This window comes from Lytechinus pictus, chromosome 12 (genome assembly GCF_037042905.1).
Source record: "Lytechinus pictus isolate F3 Inbred chromosome 12, Lp3.0, whole genome shotgun sequence".
NCBI classification, from domain to species: Eukaryota; Metazoa; Echinodermata; class Echinoidea; order Temnopleuroida; family Toxopneustidae; genus Lytechinus; species Lytechinus pictus.
This window is the reverse complement of record NC_087256.1, coordinates 28,204,801-28,228,085: the sequence shown is the minus strand read 5'-3', so window position 1 is coordinate 28,228,085 and position 23,285 is coordinate 28,204,801. Positions and strand designations below refer to the sequence as shown.

General features: G+C 35.9%; 1 protein-coding gene and 1 non-coding gene across 3 annotated transcripts; one reads left to right on the top strand and one right to left on the bottom strand.

Moving 5' to 3' along the window:
- Positions 1-390: 390 nt before the first annotated feature.
- Positions 391-463, bottom strand: TRNAI-AAU (transfer RNA isoleucine (anticodon AAU)). Its single transcript has one exon. It is a non-coding gene; the product is annotated as a tRNA-Ile (tRNA).
- An 8,938-nt stretch (positions 464-9,401) lies between these two features.
- On the top strand, positions 9,402-23,074 carry LOC129272366 (beta-2 adrenergic receptor-like). Of its 2 annotated transcripts, none has more exons than XM_064107645.1 (2): positions 9,402-9,455; positions 18,725-23,074. In XM_064107645.1, the coding sequence occupies exon 2, from the start codon at positions 18,808-18,810 to the stop codon at positions 20,431-20,433; it is 1,626 nt and encodes a 541-aa protein (XP_063963715.1). In that variant the 5' UTR covers positions 9,402-9,455; positions 18,725-18,807; the 3' UTR covers positions 20,434-23,074. The 2 variants fall into 2 exon arrangements, with proteins under 2 accessions (XP_063963715.1, XP_054765494.2); XM_054909519.2 differs by lacking the exon at positions 9,402-9,455 and adding an exon at positions 18,452-18,557.
- The last annotated feature ends 211 nt before the right edge of the window (positions 23,075-23,285 follow it).

Sequence of the window (23,285 nt, the reverse complement as noted above, 5' to 3'; positions counted from 1 at the left end):
ATGCATGATGCGATCATGATGTACCACTCCATTTTCATTTGTAAATGATGTGAACACACATGAAACATAAATAATGATAAAAAAATAGAATAAAAGATATAAACAGCACTTTAAAAAATGATTGGTAAAACTATCCAATCTGTTGGTGAATATTTTGTCTGACCGATAAAATTGGTTTAGTCAATGTCATCCAACATTCTAACAGAAAAAATGTTGATTTTGTACCATTTTTTGTCGGTTGCACGCAATCATAAAGATTAAGTATTGGTACCGGCATTGTAGTGGTCTTTGTCTAGGCTCGGGGGCTCGTCACCCCGGTTCTATATCTTTCGGTATGTTTATGCATAGTAAGACCAAAAATCACTTGCCTAAAGAAAAAAATCCAGCTGATGGTCTATATGAGGCTCGAACTCATGACCCTCGCGTTATTAGCACGATGCTCTGCCGACTGAGCTAACAGACCATTCGCTATTGTCAAAAGAAGTACTTTGATTGTAAAAAATAAAGCCGGTAGGCGTGGTAAGGAGTGAATAAAATAAAATAGCAGTGACAGTTGAGGCTTTTTACCAATAAATCCTTTATTGAACTCAAATTCTGACGGCCATCCATCTCCAGGAGTTTATGGCAATGAACGCCTGAATAACATTGCAACAAACTTCAAATTTCAGCAAAGCAGCATCATTTATTGGTTACAAAAAGCGTTAACGGTCCTTACTATTTATCAAACATTTTTAATTTAGTGTTCTTAAAAATACACGGATGTAACTTATTACATCAACTCAAGCTTCAATGTTATGGTGCAAGACCGTGGTGTATTATATTAAAAGGCATTTGTATGTAATTTTGTAGTCGACTAGTGCAAGTATGATGTACCACTCTATTTTCATGAATCTGGTTGTGAATTATATGAACACACATGAAACATAAATAAGAAAAATAACATGAAATAGATAAACAGCACTTTAATAAAATTGGTCAAAGTATCCTATCTGTTGGTAAATAATGTGTGTCCGATCGATAAAATTGGTCAATGTCAACCAATATTCTAACAAACATTGGTTGTTTTTTACATTTTTTTTGTCGCCGGACGCAATCATTATTAAACCAGAGTGTATTGGTTAATTTGACCAATCCTTTTAAGAATGTACATTAGCTTGATTAGTGTATTAAACACTTCTGAAAAGAATTACAAAGGCTATTGTATGGGGTCCGAAAATTTCATTTAAATTAATGAAAATATACATTTTCTCTGCATGTACTGTTATTGCTTAGACTTATTGAAATAAATCATTGACGGACCGGTTGCAACTGCTGCCCAAGGACTCCAATCACCAAATAGAGAAATTAATGCGTGTTTTTTTAATTAATAATTAGGTCCTTGATATGATACTCATGGTTCAATGGGTTTTAGGTTTATTAAGTATCGATATCATAATGATTGATAATTATTTGTTGGCAGAGCGCTATTAGAATGATGGACATATACCGTGAAGACGTCTAAGGAAGCAAATGCCAATTATTCTCCGAAATGTTGTTAATGATCGTTCTCATTATTATCACCATCATACCTATTATTTTTATTATATACATTTTATTATTGTTATATAGTAGTATAGTATAGAAGTAATAATTATATATTATGAGTACAAAGTCTGTGAACAACTTTTCGGCATTACTCCTATGTGTTTAAGATCGCATGCTCGATCTGTAATGAAAATCATAAGTCAGAAAAGATTGGAACCAGTGGGATTCGAACCTGTCATCTCCTGCTTCCCGGGCAGCGAGTACAAAGTCATTGTCATTATTATCTTTTATCTTTATTACATATATCTTCCAAAGTAATACGTGTATAATAATATCTATTTTTTTATGCACATTAAATAGCAGTCTCATCATGCTTTCTTCCAGTGGGTCCACAGTATGTAGTAAAAAGAAATACATACAAACACACAACTGGAAAGAAAACAAACTCATGATTAAGAGAGTTACTGCATGTGTATATCATATGACGACAGAAACTTCCGTGTGAGTATATTTCAATGAATAATTTACATTATGCGATGGCGACCTATAAGCAATAATTTACTAGATTAAGAATTCAAGATTCGTGATTTATTCATTGAGTATATATTCCTAGCTTTTACGGCTGGATTGTTTCTGTTTTCTGTTTACTGTTTCGTATTGAAGCAAATTTATCATCTACTGATTACTAACGGAATGAGCATGACCGCAATTAATTAAAGAAATATACTTGAGAGTACGGGAGAAAAATGAAAGTTAGCACCAAACCTGAACTAAATTTTTGCAATCCTTCGTCCTCTTAAACCAACCCGGACAAAATTGAATAGAATAAGGTATTATTTCTTTAAGCAAAATTGTCTGTTTGGACAATAAAATATCTTAAGAATTTTGCCTACATTTTTAATAATTCTTTTAATCATTTCATTATTATTATTATTATTATCATTATCATTATAATTATCATTATCATCATCACCATCATCATCACCATCATCATTATCATTATTATTATTATTATTATTATTATAGTAGTAGTAATAATAGTAGTAGTAGTAGCAGCAGTAGTATTAGTAGTAGTAATAGTAGTAGTAGTGGTAGTAGTATATAAGTAGTATTAATATAATTAGTGATGTTCTTCCACTTATTATTGTCAGTTATAGCGTATAATAGAAGTATTAGTAGCAGTTTATTAACTGGCTTGATAAAATCACAAGTTATTAACACTTCGACAAAGACATGTCGCTGCGGCAAATATTTTAAGAAGCAAAGAACAACAACAAATAAAAAACGGAAATTCTTCCCAGAAATGCATATATTTTCTGTTTTTACAGGACTATCTTGGAATGTTTTGAAAAAACGCCACAAGTGTCCCTTAAAAGCAAAACATGTATCCCCCCACGTATTTCAATTTTAACGAACTTGGGGAGCTTGTTTTGATACCATTATTGGATTGCTGTTGGCTACAGCCCATTCACAGTTTACTTCGAAAAATAATGGATACTCAATTAGTAGATATGTTTACACAGTATACCTACGATTTAGGCAGGTACACCATTGTTGAGGGCACTTAATTATGTTTACTTTATTTTTTTGCGAACTCGTAATCTATCGCATTTTGGAATACATCGGAGACCGTCAGGGCTTTAGGAAATTGGCATAATGCTAAAGTATGTAGATCAAAACACCTGTTTCAATACCCCAAATCAGTTATAATGTAGTGGATCCTTGTTCCAATTCGAATATATTTTTTACCCACACATTTTTGTGTTGGTCGAACACATGATTTCAGTTCAAATCGACCGAAAACCTCAAAAAGTGTCAGTGGAATATTGATTTTCAAATTTTGAAAAACAGAATAATATCTCGTTTTTCGTGTGTTTTCTTAGTTAAATGGTTATGTTTGTTTTGAGAAGTCGCCTCATCATTGACTTTGAGTTTTCTTCAGTTTAGAAAGTTAGCATCAACCTGAACTAAATTATTGCAATTCCTCGTCCTCTTAAATCAACCCGGACAAATTGAATAGAATAAGGTATTATTTCTTTAAGCAAAAATGTCTATTTGGACAATAAAATATCTTGCCTACATTTTTAATAATTCTTTTAATCATTTCATTATTATTATTATTATTATTATTATCATTATTATTATCATTATCATTATCATTATCCTCATCATCATCATCATTATCATCACCATCATCATTATCATTATTATTATTATTATTATTTGTAGTAGTAGTAGTAGTAGTAATAGTAGTAGTAGTAGTAGTAGTAGCAACAGTAGTAGTAGTAGTAGTAGTATAGAAGTAGTAGTAGTAGTAGTAGTAGTAGTAGTAGCAGTAGTAGTAGTAGTAGTAGTAGTAGTAGTAGTAATAGTAGTAGTAGTGGTAGTAGTATAGAAGTAGTAGTAGTAGTAGTAGTAATAATAGTAGTGTTAGTAGTATACAAGTAGTAGTAGTGGTAGTAGTATACAGGATATACAGGAAATACAGGATTGAGTGCATGTGTGTGTACCTGCAAAATGATGAATAAGATATTCAAATTTCTTACATGTATCTCCCTTCGAACGTTTCCTCTGCTATTTCGTCCCTTTATTGTGAAGCGTTGCAGCCCAGTCTGACTATAATTATATATATATATATATCCTAACCAGTGCAGGATAACAAGTTCAGTGTATATTTAAAAATTCACCAATTTCATATAGACCTTTACGGTATATATAGTTTTAAATAATTTATTACTTTGATTATTATAGGATCTTTTATTCACTGAGCTGTCGCTTCTTTAAAGAAATGGTTTAACATAATAACGAATCTTAAGTCTCAATCCCCTAAGTTAAAGCAATCGCTTCCCCAATCGTCTTGATTAATTCGTAATTAATGACGTCATCAACTTCGTTTGCTCACACGTGCGGGTGAAGGCTGCAAGTGAGGCGTTTCTGCATGCTTGGTGTGAGTGTGCGTATGTGCGTGTGTGTATTTGAAGCTGGCTTGATAACGTGCGGCGATTACCCGGTGGTATACCATCGGTGAATTCGCCGAATTCGTAACTTTAAGACAGGGTATAACCACAATATATTTTAAAACACCTTCAAATCAAGATAATTAGAATATGTACATGTATTTGGATATAGTCACTACAGTATAGGACATGGCCGTAGGAAGCTCGTAAATACAACCGGTCCGAGACAATATTAATGTTTAAGGCTTATCTTGTTTCCCGATGTTAATACCCTTTCTGGGTTTTATTGTACTAGAAAACTTGTAACAGTCATGATAATTGCAAAATTACTATAGAAATCTATATATTTTATACCGATAAGTCATTTGCGCTATACCAAAATTATTATTAGGTGGTCTGTCATGAAGATGACAGATCACCTATTATATTCGTCAGAATTTACTTTATTTATTTTTATTGCCAAATCTTTGTCCACCTCTATCTCAAAATCAGGCATGTCAATTTCCTTGATTTTCATGTCATGTATGGGCATCATTATGGACATGGGAATGGAAGCTTTTCAAGGTTATCAAATCATGATGACGTCATCTAGGCGCCATTTTGTAAAATTAAATGATTGATCATATCATCGCAACTAATCATAAAAAATCATCCATATTTGCATCATATCAAGTTCAGGTGACAGGTCATCAGGACATATCATCAGAGGTCATGCAAAGGTCACGACGCGCACGTACGCGCGCGTCAAAATTTTAAATTTCCACAAATCGACCGTGGTCAAGTTTGGGTACGTTTCTGGTCATTTTGAGCATGTCAAGAATTTGCGCGCGCACAGGTATGCGTGCGCGTTCTTGCACCTACCATCGTTATGCATCTTCGAGTCATCATTTCTTTCATGTCTTTCCATTGTCCATTATCTTCTGATTAATTTGATACCTCATTCAGCCTCTTACGACCAATAATACGGGAATGCGCGTCCATTCAAATTTGCATTACGCGCGCGTAAATGGGCTAAAATATGCCTATATAAAATTCACTGTAGCTCTTCAGGGAGTCCGTTGACCCCAATTTTTCTTTTCATATTCGAATAGAGTATGAATAGGAGATATGATTTCATGCCACATTTGACTCTTAATTACATCGTGACGTCATCAAAATGGCGTCGGAACTAAGAACAAGTGTTTTCTGTTTCATGATGTCACCACAGTCATTTAAATTGATTTTAATTCCGTAAATCTTGGTCTGTTCTCGCCAAATTTTCAATATGTTTTAGCTTAGAATGTATCCTTTAGACAATATCTCCACTGTTTCATTTTAAAGCTTGTACTATTCTCAAAACTAGAATTTGTAGAGTTTTGTCATCATGCCAATTTGGAATTGCAAGAATGTACATTCAATGTCAAGTTGACAATATGTTTCCTATTTTGCTCTCTGTGCTTGTCGAACACACTGTGGCCGACTGGATAACACACCTGACTGGTATACCAGGGTTCGGTGGTTCAAACCTCGCTGGACCCCCTTTTTTTTTTTTTTTTTTTTTTGGTCCTTTTTAGGTGGTCTGTCATGAAGATGACAGATCACCTATTATATTCGTCAGAATTTACTTTATTTATTTTTATTGCCAAATCTTTGTCCACCTCTATCTCAAAATCGGGCATGTCAATTTCCTTGATTTTCATGTCATGTATGGGCATCATTATGGACATGGGAATGGAAGCTTTTCAAGGTTATCAAATCATGATGACGTCATCTAGGCGCCATTTTGTAAAATTAAATGATTGATCATATCATCGCAACTAATCATAAAAAATCATCCATATTTGCATCATATCAAGTTCAGGTGACAGGTCATCAGGACATATCATCAGAGGTCATGCAAAGGTCACGACGCGCACGTACGCGCGCGTCAAAATTTTAAATTTCCACAAATCGACCGTGGTCAAGTTTGGGTACGTTTCTGGTCATTTTGAGCATGTCAAGAATTTGCGCGCGCACAGGTATGCGTGCGCGTTCTTGCACCTACCATCGTTATGCATCTTCGAGTCATCATTTCTTTCATGTCTTTCCATTGTCCATTATCTTCTGATTAATTTGATACCTCATTCAGCCTCTTACGACCAATAATACGGGAATGCGCGTCCATTCAAATTTGCATTACGCGCGCGTAAATGGGCTAAAATATGCCTATATAAAATTCACTGTAGCTCTTCAGGGAGTCCGTTGACCCCAAATTTTTTCTCACTCTTTGATATAATCAATATCTCATTTGAAGATTTCATAATTACGTTAATATTAAGTTATCAGTGAAAATTACATATTTTCGCAACATACGTCAACGTACTTGACTGTATCTTCTTTATTACTGGTCAGTTTTCTCTCAAATTTTGATATCATGTAGTGAAGATAATTCTCTACAAATAACGTGTGAATAATTTTGACTTTTGACCACAGCATCAATGTGTTATGATGTGTTTAATTTTTGGCAAATTTTTTCTGGACGTAATTTTTGCGAAATTCTTTGGAGAAATGTTTTATTAACCAATTGTACAGTCTTCCTGAAAATTTCAAGCCCACTTGCCTTGCATTTTTTTATGTAGGACAATTTTTGTAATTTTGCCGGAACTTTTTAAGGGGCAATTTTAACATTGTAAAACATCATTTATGTATTTTTTAGTAAACGCTGCAATATTTAAACGCTATTGGGTTGAAAATTTTCATTCCGGACATTTTGCGGAAATTCCTGGATTTTTTTCCGTTTGTTCATTTTTACTTAATATAACATATAACAAATTTTCAGGTACCTTCTGTGAAATGAAAAAATTGTGCAATTTAGTTAATTACACATGTTCCCGAAATTTTGCGGGAAAATTGCCAGTATTTGAATCTTTTACCTGACTTTTTTCAGTAAAAATCATCAAGAAATAATTTTCAAGTAAATGTCAAAGTCATACACAATTAAATGGATATTGAAAATTTTTGACGGAAAATATTATTTGAAATGTTTAAAAATGTTCAGAAATTTGGCAAACATTTACAAAAAAATCTGGTTCTTTTATCAAATACATCACTGATGAGTTTTGATGTGAATGCTGTGAAATTATAGCATTATGAAACTTCTCATTAAAATCTATTGAAATGTAGCAGAAAATTTGAACAAAAATATTTAAGATATTTTAGCTTTTAAAAAGTATCACCTAAGAATTTTCAAGTATTCTGTGAAATTAATACCCACTGACATTGTGAAATGTCAGTGGGTGAAATTTAAAAAAAAATGCTCAAAGTAAAAAGAAATTTTAACAAGATTTTGCATAAAAAACATCAAACTGTCGATTAAAAATTAGCTGCTGTGAAAATTAAGGCGCCTTTCATTGCGCAATTTTGGAAAGCCAATTTCGGTAAAATCGTCTGAGATTTTTGGAGAGTTTTTAAGCCGGCATTTTACGTGCTCTTAACTTTATTTCGTATTTAACATATTGCATTATCACCACCATCATTATAATCATCACGATTGTCATCACTACATTTATAATCACATTTAGCAATGGTCAAAATTTATTCCTTTGATGTCTATGATCAAGATTATCAATCATATCTGAATGATTCATTCCCGGGATTCATTTTATACAACATTAGCCGACAATGAATGAAAAATCATGACAGACCACCTAATTCGTCCGCATGACGAATTAAAATCTAGTTATCATTATTATTATTATTATTATCATTATCATCATTATTATTATTATCATCATTATTATTATTATCATCATTACTATTATTATCATTATTATAAGTTGTTTGTTTAATTGGCTTGTAGTAAAGTTGTCATAGCAATTGTCTGGAATCTATAAAAACCTTTGAGAAACGGGATCCAGCGGATCGGTTGGTTGACGCCATCAAGTAGACTCCGTTGTTTAGGAGTGGAGAATGCATGGGGGACGGGGATAGAGAAGACAACAAAAGAAGGAAAAGCTTTATATATATATAAACATACGGGACTTTCGTAATTACCATTGATTATAGAATACAATTAAATTTCTGTGTAGTTTGGGATCATAATGAGGGGAGTAGAGAGAGGGCACAGGAAACAAGATGGAATGGTGCTATTCTAAGGGAAGTATATTTTAAGGAGCTCTAGTAATTAATGGAATACAATAGGAACTGTCGCTGGTAAGGGTTCTTTTGGAACAAAACATCAAGCAAAAGACGGTTCCTTTTCGGGGACGGGCGGAAGATGGAAATACGATTTAAAAAGAGATCATTAGTACCACATAATAAAATAATAGTTCTGGACAAAAAGAGCATGAAGCGAGACGAAAACTTAGTTAATGATATGGAAAGTCCTTTTTTGTACTGAAGACTTCGAGAAGCCAATCTTCAATGCAGTTCTATCAACAGAGATGTGATAAATGCGAAAACGTAAGGATAAATCATCGACGAGGGACTAACTTCATCAAAGCATGATCTTAAGATTACGGGTCAGAGTGCACTTTCCAATCCATTACTTATCATTAAGGTAAAACCCCGCCAAATTGAATTCCCGCGGCAGACTATAATGACAATGCTATTTGAGACCTATTTGAAATAACAATAAAAACCCTCCAGAGAATGTCATTCTGTGACCTCACATCAAAAGAAGATGTCTCGCAGCCGGCCGGCCGCTCTTTTATTGACAACAGGGATTTGTTTAGTGGTGTGTGTTTTCGTGTTGTCTGTATTGGTATTTCATTGTGTTTATTGTGTTTATGGGATGCGCTCAATCGGTTTTCTTAGCCCATACACAAAATCTTCACTTATTGTTATGTGAGGGATACCTTCTAATATAATAGATCCCCGCAGTTTGGGATGGCAAGGGTCGGGATGGGCTTTGGTTGAAACATGAAAAGATCCCCCATTTTCGCTAAAGGGCAAAATGCTTTTCTTTCCGTCTTGGGCATGATTGGAGTAGGGTGGAAACATAAACTGATATCTACAGTAGGCCTATTTGAAATTTTTCTGTCTCCCCTTTTTTGTGCGTATGTCTTACTAAACGTTAAGCCTAAGTTTGTGCTGAGTAAAATAAGACTTTTTTATTTAATTAAGTATCATAAGAGGATCCAACTCAGCTTCCATGATTCAAATAATGACCATTGATGTGAAGTTATTTACAATCGCTAATGAAACATCTAGGAAGTTTTCGAAACATACATATTTTATTATTTTATCATTATTTTATACAGCACATGCATGGATGGTATAGAGTCTTGTGGTATTGCAGACTAAAAAACATTTACTGAATTAGGATACTTTTTACCAAAATTCGATTCATTTATTAAATTCCTTCCTTTTTTCGTTTTGGATTAAGAGTACCGGATAATATTAGGGATAGAGAATTTAGCATTATTTTTTTGGAGCAGAAACAAATGAATAAAATGCAAATGTGTGAATAAGACACAGGGGGAGTTGATAAGCCAACTTCCTGTCGTGTTCTATAAGATCCGACATATTTTTATTATTTGATTTGAATCTATTTAATTTCCAACAGCAACGTTGATCTCAGACGTTCACGAGCAAGAGAGGTGTTTTAGGGGTACGAAAATAAGAGCCTCTTTTTCTGCCCAACCCCTAATCTTGACGGCGCTCCTGTCCGCTAAGAGCCGAACCATTTCAAGTTTTACATTCTTGGGGCAGAAAATAGAAATATAATTCTTAATATAATCATGAAAAATATAACACCTCCACTCATCCGGGGCCATTTATTAACTTTCCTATCCCGTTTGTTGCAACAATATAACGTTTTCCTCTTTCTTGGACTTATTCGTAATGATGTTATGATTATGATCATATCGTTCGTTTTACATGCATTATTATCCTATTGTTATCAATATGGGGCCAATTTATGCAAGTTGTTGTGCTCTCTTTGACCCCTCCACATGAGAAATATCTTTTAATGTCAATGATTTTTATATGTATATTCTTAACTGGGGAAATAAAGTTGAATTTGAATTAAAAAAATTATTCGATACTATTTTGACGTAATTTCGACTGTTCAGCATGGATGGAGTATACCTCTTCAAATCAAGTATCAGTTATCTATGGAAGATATCGAACGAGTTTTCGTTTTTTTTCTTCTTGATTTTTGTTTTCTACCATAATGTGAGTGTGTATCATGTCATTTTGCTCAGACACAATTTTGCATTCATGGTGATATTCAATAGGTTTTGGGGTTTCAAATATCCTTAAGATATCAATACATTTTGATATTGAGTGTTTTAGGACATCACCAGAATATGCGAGACTGTTGCATAATTATATCCAAGGCTTACAGATAGATGATGTGGATTTTGGAGCAAAACCATATGCCTGTATATGGGGCGTCACAAGTTATTGATTTTGAGCGGGGAGGGGGTGAGTAGCCTTAACCGCAATTGAATAATCGCAATACACACATATCTTATGACATTTTATTCGCAATAAAAAACTGAACTTCCGTCTACTAATTACCATAATGACCATGGACGCCTTGATTTGATCTGGTTATGTGACCCTTTTAACATGCTGGTTATACATTCCACAATGGTGAAATTAACGTTATAAACGTTCTTGTTTGCTCACTCTCTTGTTCTTTCATCTTAATAATTGATTTGAAATGAAGTGAATTAAATTGAATTGAATTAAATCTCAATGTCAAATATGTATGCTTAAAACAGAACATTACATTTGGAAAAAAAAGGTACTTGGAGCTAACATAAAAGCCAAATGCTGATCGAGGTTAACCCCAAATGTCATTTAAAAATCAAACAATAATTTACACTAAATCACAATCTTTGTACATCAAAGTCAGTATCAATTATACTTATCACTGATTCATATCGCCTTTTGTAATGATTTCATTTATTTTATAATTCAGTATTTATTCATGTACATCTATATTTATGAATTGTTTTAATTGTATTTATCATAAAATTAATAGATTCGAATTAATTTCGCTTTGTGTTGGGCATATGGTGGGAATGGCGGTATTCACTTCTCGGCTCCGCCACAACCAACACTACTACTACTACTACTACTACAGTCCTGCCATGGTAACCGACCGATAGTTTGCCATTCGATATAACGTAATAGCTACGATCGGTTTGGAACCGATATCCTTGGTGTGTCTGAACATAACACTGTATAGGTAGACGAATGATTGAGCATTCACCAAGGTGTCTGGATGGGGCAGAGTCAGTGATAACATTGCACTTTGGGGAATATCGAAGTATATTGCCTTTTCGATGCTCCTGGAAATGAGAAATCGAGGCAGCTAGGTATCATTGAAGTGCGAAATTGTTACCTGGGGGCCGTTTCATAAAGCTGTTCGTAAGTTAAGAGCGACTTTAAGAACGATTGGTGATCCTTTCTTACGCGCTAAACCATCGCCAATGAATCTACCGTTTACCACAAGAAAGGATCACCAGTCGTTCTTAACCCTTTGCGTGCGGGCCCGCGAAACCGGATACCTCTCCCTGCGGCGGAGCCGTTTTTGTACATTGCTGGTATTTGGATCTGTGGCGGTATTTTCCTAATCTATTGCTAATTGCGCCAAACTGAAGTATTTTCAGGACTTTTAGTAAATGTAAAGATGAAAGATCAGACATTTTTCTTTTTAGAACTAAAGGTCTCGCGTCTCAAATCAACAGAATAGTTAAGAAATTTACGAGGAAAAAGTCGTGTTATTTTGTAAAATCTTCGCTTTTTCCCAAGTCAATAGGCACTGTGTACAAAAATGCGTAAGGGCAATCAGCACGCACGGACAAGTCGGGTTCGATCGATACCGATTTGTTGTCTGCTCTGGTGCTTTTTTTCATTGCCTATTGTCACGCTGCTCATGAATGGTCTCTTTACCCCCTTGTATACAGATCATTTACAAAGTGTATAATTACGACGATAATCCGTTTTGGGTGAAATCACAGCATACCAAATACCTTTATTTTCCAGAATGAATAAAAAAGGGTGAATATTCCCTTGCAAGTACGATGATGATGCTGCGCAACGAAAGTCCGAAACTATTTTGTGATTTTTGGCTTCTGGGCTTTAAGACGGTGGCCTCAATGTTTCACTAAAAATCGTCTTTGGTTTCTTCTTTTCATGAATTATAGTTTGTAAAAAAAATAATTTTGTTCCTGAAGATTGCATACCAGTCTTCGATTTGTTTTCCTGTTGCAATTTCAAAGAGCGAAGGGGGTAAATGTGACTCAAATAGTGGATCTGGAATCATACCACCAACGCTCTCCTCGTCTCGTTCTACGTTTCATTTTTCTATCTCCCTTTTCCCTCCAAAATAACCATGTTACCGATTACTGTTCGTCACAATGAGAGAAAGTAAATTATTTTTATCTATTGAAATTGTAGCATCTAAATTAAATTTATTTATACATCTTTTTCAAATATTTGGGTGTTGATTCTCACCAGGGTAAGCGCCCCCCAAAAAAATATAAGGTCAACCTGTCTTTATTTTTTCTTTATATGGATCCTTTTCTGCTACGCTATTCGCCAGAAAAACAAAAGACCAAAAAAAAAAGGAGAAAGAAACTGGCGAAAAAATTAATAACATTTTTAGGGGGAGGGGTAGGTGTAAGATTGAGAGGGGTTTGTCGGGACACGTCAAAAAACGTGTTTTTTTTAGGTGGATATACTAATCTTCCTTTTATTCAGGGCGTTGGCTATTTGTCCCCATGCTCTTTTCATAAGGAATTTGTTTGAGCGTCCGCCATGACTTTCTTTTTGTTTGGGGAGTGCCGAGACCAAGAACTGCATGGACGTTTTCATTTTCAAAAGAGCAGAGGATAAACGGTGTTCTAAATTCCTTTATTTTCTGTTTGTTTACTTTGAAATAGAAGAAAAAAATAAGAGCAATATCGGATGAGAGAACGAGAGAAAGCGGGGGGGGGGTTAAAAAATTTACCAGGGGCCCGTTTTATATAATATTTGTTTACAAATTTTCAATAACACTTGAAAGCTACTGAAATCCTTCTATTTGATTGGCGGATGGTAAATTTGTTTAAATTATTGCGCATTTGTCAATATAAAATGTACATGTATAATGTATTTATAAAACGGTACCAATTAGGGTTTTCCTCGTTTTCCCTTTCTTTGATTTCTAACCTGTAACCGAATGTATTATCTACCGCTTTCATTCCCTTATATCTATCGTCTTTCTATATCCCCTCCCTTCATGCCCTTCTACACCTTTTTTTCTCTGAGTTCTTCTCATTTAAATTGTATCTGTATCGTCTTCCTTCTTCCCGATTTGGATTACGAGGTATATACCCGCCCCCATCCCCCTCAATCCTTTCTGATTTTTTTCTTCTCAGTACCTGTCGTTTTAGATTACATCTAACGTCTCCCCCCTCTCTCTCTTCATCGGAAACGGTTCCGAGAGAATGCCTCGTTTTTGCCAACTTGTATCGGAGATGGTTGGATTTGTGGGCCTCTCGTACTATTGCATCGTGGTCATCAAGTCGAAATTTTGGGGTTTTTTCCCCCAGTTTCTCAAATAATGTCTCGAAAAACCTTTTAAAATTACTTTTGTAACTGTCATTTCACAATAAATTCTATATCATCTTCCATTTTCTATATTGATAACATCATCATCGTATAAAAATGCACAACTAAACTATTTTTTTGTGAACTTGGGGCTTAGGGTTATGGCAAGACAGAGGCCTCAATCTTTCACTAAAAGTAATTTTCTTTTTTAGATTTTTTCATAAATTATATGTCTCAGTCTCATTTAATTCGATTTTCCACGCAGCTATTATAATGATAAAACAATTTTGTTCCTGAAGTTTGCGCACCTGTATTCGATTTGTAATATCCTGAAATTATTTCAAAGTGTTAAAAGGAATAAAAGTGACTAAAATTGTTAGTCTGAAATCATGCCTTCCAACTCTCTTCTTGTCACTTTCTACGTTTCTTTCTTTATCTTACTATTCCCTCAAAAAGAGCCATGATAGCAATTACTGAAAGTAAGAGAAAGTAATTTTTCTTGAATAAATTATAGCATCCGTAATCATAAGTTTTTTTTTTATTTGTTCTTTCGTTTTGTTCGATTATCTCCTTCGTTTTGTTATATTGTCTCCTTGATTTCACAGCCGAAAACAAATTAATAAATAAATCATTAAAAAACATTCACAATAGTTATAATTCATTTTTGTCTCTATCGTTTTAATCGTTCAATCTCATAGTACAGAGGCAGCGGAGTTGGTAGGAAGTTTCAGTCCTCACCCCTTTCAGCAAGCATGTACACAAAAAATCCGAAGTCTATATAAATTTATGATTTTTTTTGGCCGGTCCACTCCCTCCCACATTCAGCTCAACCCCTCCATTATCAAAAACGCTCAGTGGCCCTTGTTTTTTATTTTTAAAAATCAGATATTTTGGTTTTGATGCCAACCAGGGTAAGCGCCCCAAATGTTTGTTTGCAGTAACGGAAACAATTTGTTTTCCTCTATGAATCTTTTCTACCACGCTATTCGCTGGTAAAAAAAGAAGAAGAAAGAAATTGGCGAAAAAGTAGGAAAATCAATAAAATTTGGGTCGGTATCAACATTATTTTTTTTTTTGGGGGGGATGTAGGTCACACGTGAATAAAAGTTTGTAGGATTGAGAGGGTTCTATCGGGTGACACGCCAGACAACAATTTATCATCCTGTATCATTCTATTTCCTCCATTTCGCGCGAGGAAACGTTTAGTTCATTATTGGTATTATCATTTGTAGTGATTATGTTTCCGGCAACTTTTCAATGCAAAAGTTTTCAATGGGAGAGAAAAGGAAATAAGATGAAGAGCTTCTAAAACCTAACCTATTATAAATTCATTCTGTAAAATGACATGAATTAACAAATTGTGATTTTTTTTAGCCGCTTCACCCCCGTCCCACAGCTCAACCCCTGCACCATAAAAAGAACCTTGCTGTCCCTGTATAACATCTTTTTCCAAATATTTTGGTTTAGATGCTAACCATGGTAAGCGCCCCAAATGCGTTTTTTTTTTTGGTCGTAAGGGGGAAAAAACTGGCCAGGACGGTCTTTATTCTTATCTTTTCTACAGCGTTACTCGCAATTAAAAACAGAAAATCGGAGAGAGGAGACAAACAAGCAATATTAGAGTGTAGGTCAGAACATTTCCATCTGGGGGGGGGGGGCAGGGTCAAGCAAGAATAATGATAAAAAGTCATCACTTTGGCAAGGGTCTGGGGACCGAGTTGCGACAAACAAACGTTGTGGGATTTTTTTAAAGTAATCTAACCAAAAAATAAAGTCATGTTGTTATTCGTTTAAGTTGATATTCATGGAATTTTAGCAAAAGCGCACTTGTCTATTCCCCCTTTTGTCTCTGTCTCTCATTCACTCTCGTTCTCCGTGACATCTGATCATATTTTTTCTATAATTTCCCTAAATGATTATTCGCTCATCCTTATATGCATCATCACCCAGGGGTAGCGCTTTTATGCAAAATGAATCACTGACGGATGTCATAAGCACCTGTGTTGTCGGTAAATGAGAAAAATTTTTTTTAGATACGGTATGTTGGTCGAAATAAATGCTTTTTGTATTGCTAAGTACGAAAAGCATCCAATGGGTCATCCTGCCGATAAACACTAATCTTCCTTTTGTTCGGGGCGTTGACCATCTGTATCCTGCTCTTTTCGGAAGGAATTTGTTTGAGTGGCCGCCCAGACATTCTTTTGTTCGGGTAGTGCCGATATCATGAACTACATGGACGTTTCCCTTTTGAAAAGAGCAGAAGATGAATGGTGTGCTTAACTGCTTTCTTTTCTCGTTTTTTCAGAATAGTAGACAAAAATAATAAGAAGGGGGATGATGGGGAGGGAAAAATTTCAAAAGTGCACCGAGATCAGCTCAAAGTACTAAGACATTACAAGCTTTTTGTTTTTCTGAAAATACAATCGATCGATGAAACCAAGGATATATCATTCTATCTAGAGTGATATCTTCTTGATGACACAAATAAGACGAAAATGGTGAATAAACGCGTAGCTTATTACGTGACGATCTTGCAGAAAAGATGTTAGCGTATATATCTATCAGAACAACGATATGGATCAAATCACGTGATCAGAACAAATCACGTGATCAGGCCTTGTGCGCGCGCGTACGTGCTCGTCACAAAATTTATCTTCCCCGTCAGACTCCAACGAAAAAATCGGGTAAAGGTGAAATGATTTCGTATTTTCGGGATTTTTCCCCACGTAGCTGTATATTTTTTTCAATCTGTTATCGAAATAGGTTTATAAAGGAAAAAGTGGCAGAGGTTTTAGTACATAACAATTACGAAAAAGCTGAAAAACTTCATTGAATTAAACCAAACATATCTCGGCTTCTGTAGAAGCCCGTCGTAGCTAAGTGAACGACTCGCTGGGCTTCTGTGGAAGCCCGTCGCACGCAAAGGGTTAAAGTCGCTCTTAACTTACGAACAGCTTTATGAAACACCCACCTGGTATATAAAGTCAGAAGTGATTTTTTTTTATTGTAACGATCTGGATACAGGAAAACCAGAGAAGACCTCTTCTCCAGAGAAGATGGAGTATATTCTACAGAGAGAATGGGGCCAGGGGAGGGGGGGGGGGGCCAAACATGATTATAAAGTCAATTTTATTGTATAATGATCAGGCTAAGCGGAACTAGCAATAGCGTCATGACAAGACAAGTGCGGCGCCAGAGTATTGGGGGGGGGGGGGGTGTTGGCAAGACGACCTATGTTTTATTAACGGAATTAAAGTGGGTAATATACAGTTACATGATCCCCACCCGTCTGTCTTATGTCATTCTCTCTTCCCTTATCCTCCTCAGTTCCTTCTTTCCTCCTCTTAGATCGATGTTCTTTTTGGTTCACAACTTATAGAAAAAATTCATGAGGGCGGACGCCCTCGCCCTACTACACCCAGTAGCACGCAATTACCTCCACTGTCGTGACATATTTGATAATGTGACCACATTACCCCCCCCCCCCCGAAAGAAAAACCTGCTCGAGTATATACACCTGACATTTCCATAAGATGCGCAAGCGCTCGTGATTTAATGGTTAAGAATTTAATGTCTGGAGCTCTCGAGAAAAAGCAAATGGAATGAGGTAACTAAATAATCCCCTCGTTTCCTATTGGAGGACTCGATCGGCTTTTATTTCATCAAGGTGTCATTTTGGAAGATAGTCGAATCATCATAACACCAACACTTTTGGTGAGATGAGACGAATAGCACAATAATACAGAAAGGTATTGCATGAAGCGATATTCACTGACAAGTCCTATAAACTATACTGCAAATCGACGCATCTCAATGGCTGGGAGCAAATGAGTCAGTGATAATCACGGGTAAAACTTTTTGTGAAATGCATTTAGGAATGGACGGAGTGCCAACTACTCTCAAGGAACTCGGTTACTTATATACCCTATAGAAACAATTTTGTTTCTAAGATATTTCATAATTTCCTGGTCCTTCTAACTTAAATTAATATCCTGTTTCATGGGGCCTATACGGGTTGATTATTCGTTAAACCGTTTTGCACCTTTTGTTCTCATAAGCACGATTACCTGCGATCACTTGAGTATTTCAGAAGTGTTTTCAGAAAAATCGATATCAGATGTTCTTCTATTTAAGTTTTATCTTTGTTATTTTTTGTTTATTTTTTCTTCAATATACGAGTATTATTCTCCTCTAACAGGCGTGACTGGTAATGGAATTAAAATAAGTTTCAGCCAAATTCCCGTTCCACTCTGTCTCTCGCTCTCTCTCTCTCGTTCTTACTTTAATTCCTGACAGTTTTTGTGTGTTTCTGAAACTACCGCTCAGTGGATCTTAGTACAGGCTGGGTACAATGGCCCACCCTTACAAAAAAGAAACATCAATAGAAAACGTGATAATAGTTGTTGGATGGATGGAGGCTAAATTCCCTTGAGATCTGAATGATTTTGAGAGGCATCTTCTTCAGATCGATGTATGATATGACAATAGAAGCAGCTGTGTGACGGGTCGGGACGGGAATTAACAAGTGCATTGAGTGACGAAGAATCGAATAACGCCATAGAAAACTGGGTACGCCCATGCTTCACTGATTCTGCGGCTGGAATCTCTTTTTTGGAAGCCGATCCTTAGTGGCTTCAAAAAACGTTCTTTAAAAGCTTGTGTGCAGACGATGTATCTGTCTTCAGTTTTGAATAAAATGATTATCATGTCTCTTCGTGTTATGTTTTCTTTGGCAGATGGTGTTTCGCCGACCGAGCATGAGGCGCGAATCCTCCAGAATATCTTTTTGATCCGTTGTTGATGATGATGCGTTGAGAAGATGGGAACTTTGGTGGGGACCGACTTTCTCACCGACGCAACGGTCCACTCATCGCCCCAGTCCCCGCTGACAAGGACCGAGCTTACCGTGACGACTGGTTCGGTGTCCTCTACGTGGAGCTCTCAAGGATCGCCCTGCCTAGGCTGCTCTAAGACCACACTCCTGCCAAATTCAGACGGTGATTCACTGGATTTTTTATCGACAGATGTTACTTTAATTTCATTTACTGAAGAAGTGAATTTCTCGTATCCTTATGGAACATCAAACTCCACCTCACCCGAGGTGTCCTCAGACTCTGGAGTCAATGACCTCACCCGTCAACTTCTTGTTGGCATACTATCCATACTCTTAGCACTGGCAATTGCATTTGGAAATACGTTGGTTATATTGGCTGTATATCGTGAACATCATTTGAGAACTGTGACGAATCTTTTCATCGTGTCTCTTGCATGCGCGGACTTTTTGCTTGGGACCATCGTTTTGCCATTTTCGATTCACATGGAGATAACGCAGGGATACTGGCCCTATGGTGTGGTGTGGTGTGACCTCTGGCATGCCTTTGATATATTGGGATGCACTGCTTCTATATTGAACCTATGTGTTATAGCATGTGATAGATACTGGGCGATTACTCATCCGTTCAGCTACCCGACGCGCATGACGAAAAGGATGGCTCTTATTTTGATCAGCGTGGCTTGGGTGTGTTCCGCGCTCATCTCATTCCCGTGTATCTGGTGGTGGCACGCGGTAGAGCCCCCTCACCCACCGCTAGGCTGCGTATTTCCGTCAAATACTGTTTACCTCGTCACATCATCTTGCGTATCGTTTTATGTCCCTTCTGTCATCATGTTGTGCATGTATCTAAAGATCTACCGCACAGCGGTTGGCCAAGTACGGATGTTACGCTCAGGGACGAAGCGCGTCAAGTCTGTAAATGGAGACGGCATGGCAATGCGCGTCCACAAGGGAGGATCCGTCAACGGAGATGCCATGGCGATGCGCGTCCATAAGAGAGGATCCGTAAACGGAGATGAAATATCAATGCGCGTCCATAAGGGAGGGATTCGAACAATCGATGGCTCATTACAAAAAAGACGAGCAAGTACAAGCGCAAATTCCTACTCGCCTCAAACTGTGCCGGGAACTGTCAACAGGCGGAATAGCCTGCCTGGTAGGAAATTGATGTCCAGGTTGTCTCGCGAACATAAAGCAGCTAGAACTCTTGGCATCGTCATGGGTGTTTTCATTATCTGTTGGCTACCGTTCTTCATCGTCAATGTCACCGCACCTTTATGTCAGACATGTTACTTTCATCCCATCTTACTCGGTATTGTCACGTGGTTAGGATATGTGAACAGTGCGTTGAACCCAATTATATATGCTTTCGCGAGTCGCCGTTTTAAGAACGCATTTACGCGCATCCTTTGTATATATAAATGGAAGCGCAAACGTGAAATGCACGATTGGTCAAGTTCTCGGAGAAAAGGATCGATGACACCGAGCAGTCCCACAGGGCTCATTGCTGACACCTCTATTACTCAATGCAGTGAAGAAAGGAATTATGTTGATACTACAAGCAGTGCTCATTCAAATTTTAGATACTCTTTACCAAATGGTTACTTCTGAAAAAACGCCACATTTTGTGTTGATAAGTAATATTTATATACATCGATGATGTTACTGTTGCCCTTTTCGTACAATCATATTTATGAATAATGGAAATAACTTATTATGAAATCGTATTGATATTATTATGCAATGAAATTGATAATATGAAGGACCAAAAAAAAATCAGTTAAACTAATCGTTAACGAAGAATCTGGTCTTAGACTGATATATGAACAAGTCAGTTATCCATTATTTTCATGATGGTACATTTGTATTTAACTACAGCAACTTTACTATATAGGCCTTTTCGAGTTTCATCTTAATTCATAAAATCTAACACTGAATACTATTTATATCCATATCATTTTATGTCTCTCGTCAGTTTAATTTATTTTTAGTACCTAAACAATATGCCTATATTGAATGCGTCCTTGCAAATTATGTATTTTATTTTTCATTCTAAGTCTAAATTACTCTTATTTTTCCAGACTACGCATTTATTATTGTAATATACTCAAACATCAAATCATGTATTCATATCTGTATTTAAAGCTTATAAATGGACATATTGCCGACTTTGATATTTATTTTTCAATTTTTATTTGTTCTTTGAGAGAATCTTAATGTCGCCCGTCGCACCTTGTGCTTGCAACCAGATTTTATATTTTTTTTATTTTCGATTAAGTAAAAAGTTGCTTGAAATATTCTGAAAGTTCAAACAAGCAAAACGATCATCGAGAGTCAAAGGAAATGATGACAAGTCATGTTGAAATAGAGATCTCGGTTGCTCAATCGTTGCCAATCGGAAGGTTTACTATACAGGTCACGATGATAAAATGACTTGAATTCGACTGAAGGGGTCGCAGTAAGTCGTCACCTTTAATAGTATTAAAACGACTAAAATTACGAATAGGATCATCCTTCTACGTCTTTAAAATATTTTACTATTTCTTTTCTATAGTGCAGTGCAGGTTTTTAATATTGACGGATCGATAAATGACATAACTGACAAGTTGTTTCCTTGGTACCATATTTTGAAATGAAATTAATTGACGATTAACGTATATTTGAATATATATATATATATATATATCAGAAATAGTCTGCTTAGGCATATAAAGAAAAATATTCACAATTGGTTTAGTAAATGCCGTAGAAATAAAATCGTAGATTTTAAAAGGAGCGTAGGCCTAGCTCTAAAAAAATGAAAGGTAAAGTTACAATCTCCGTCAGTGCTCATGATGTGACAAAAAAGAATTCAAAATAAGTTTCTGAAACAGTCGTGATAAATAGTCCGTTCATGGGCATACGGATTGTGAAACTCACCTTTCAAAGAAATCAATGCCCTGAAGATGGAAGAAGCGCACTGTAAAAAACGCATTTAAAGACGCGTTTCCATGACTGCAAGATGACACGCGGTAAATGTTTACTCTTTCACACTTCACAGATATTCTTAAGTTATGATGTAAAATTTGATTTTCTCTAAATAAGGCTTGAATACAAAGGATGGATCCAATGAAGTGTCCATGAAGTCATGATCTAAATAGAGTTGCAGTAATAAGTTTAAATTCATTGCATTTTTTTCCTCAAAAGATAAGATGATAAAATGTTTGATAAACACCTTTTAGTATCCAATTCGATCATAATTGAACCGAAAAGGTATATTTCGCATTGATATTTACTGCAACTCGTGTGGGATTATTAGGGGTTGGTTAACGTGTGACGATGTGACGTATAATTATATACCATGGTTATCATTTGATATATTTCACAAACCCTTCATTGAAATGTTCCTTTCTATTTTGGTCTTAAAACAATCCGCGACATCACGGTGAACTTCAAAATTGTCAGATCAGTTATTTATATTTATTATTTTAACATTTGAACCCACAAAATCATTTGATGAATGTTCTGTGGGACCTATTCCATTTTTCATATTTTGAGATAACTGAACATCCTGTAAAAATGTCTTGATTATTCCGCATACATTCGTAATTCCGAAGCTTCGTTATTCCGAAGGTTCGGATATTCCAAAGGTTCGTTATTCCGAAGGTTCGTATTTCCGAAGCTTCGTTAGTCCGAAAACGAAGTGAGGTTCGTAATTCCGAAGGTTCGTTAATCCGAAAATGAAATGAGGTTCGAAATTCCGACGGTTCGTTAGTCCGAAACGAAATGATTAACGAACCTTATTTCGTTTTCGGACTAACGAACCTTCGGAACAACGAACCTTATTTCATTTTCGGATTATCGAACCTTCGGAATAGCGCCACAAATGTTCGGATTAACGAACCCTTTTACGTTTTCGTATTAACGAACATCGAGGTATAGGCAATTTACGTGTTTCGGAATTACGAACCTTCGGAATAAAGAACCTTCGGTATTGCGAACCTTCGGAATTACGAAGTGTAACCGATTATTCGAGCTCTTACGAGTATAGTAACTGTTATCACAATATTCAGCAAATCTTTATCTACTACCTAAAGAATATATTTATACATTTTGATTCTTATCATGTCATAATATTTATTTCCAACTATTAAACATGTTTCATTCTAATTTCCTATCACTTTATCATGAATGTAATTCAGTAAAACTAAATGTTGTAATAAATCAGCCCATTTTATGGTGTCTTACACGATTGGCATGTGAAACCTTTCAAGACCTTATTTCTTGTTTGCTTTCAATTTGTGGCAGTGAATATAAGTGTGGCTTCGTTTATAGGTTCGTTACGAGACAGGAGTTTTCCGTCTTAGTCATCTTGTTATTCGAAGATATACAAGGCGTAATAAAATGATAGATTAATACCTCAGTCACATTTTCCCCACGGCGGCCGTACGGCGAGTCGAAAACAGCCGTTTTAACATTTTTTA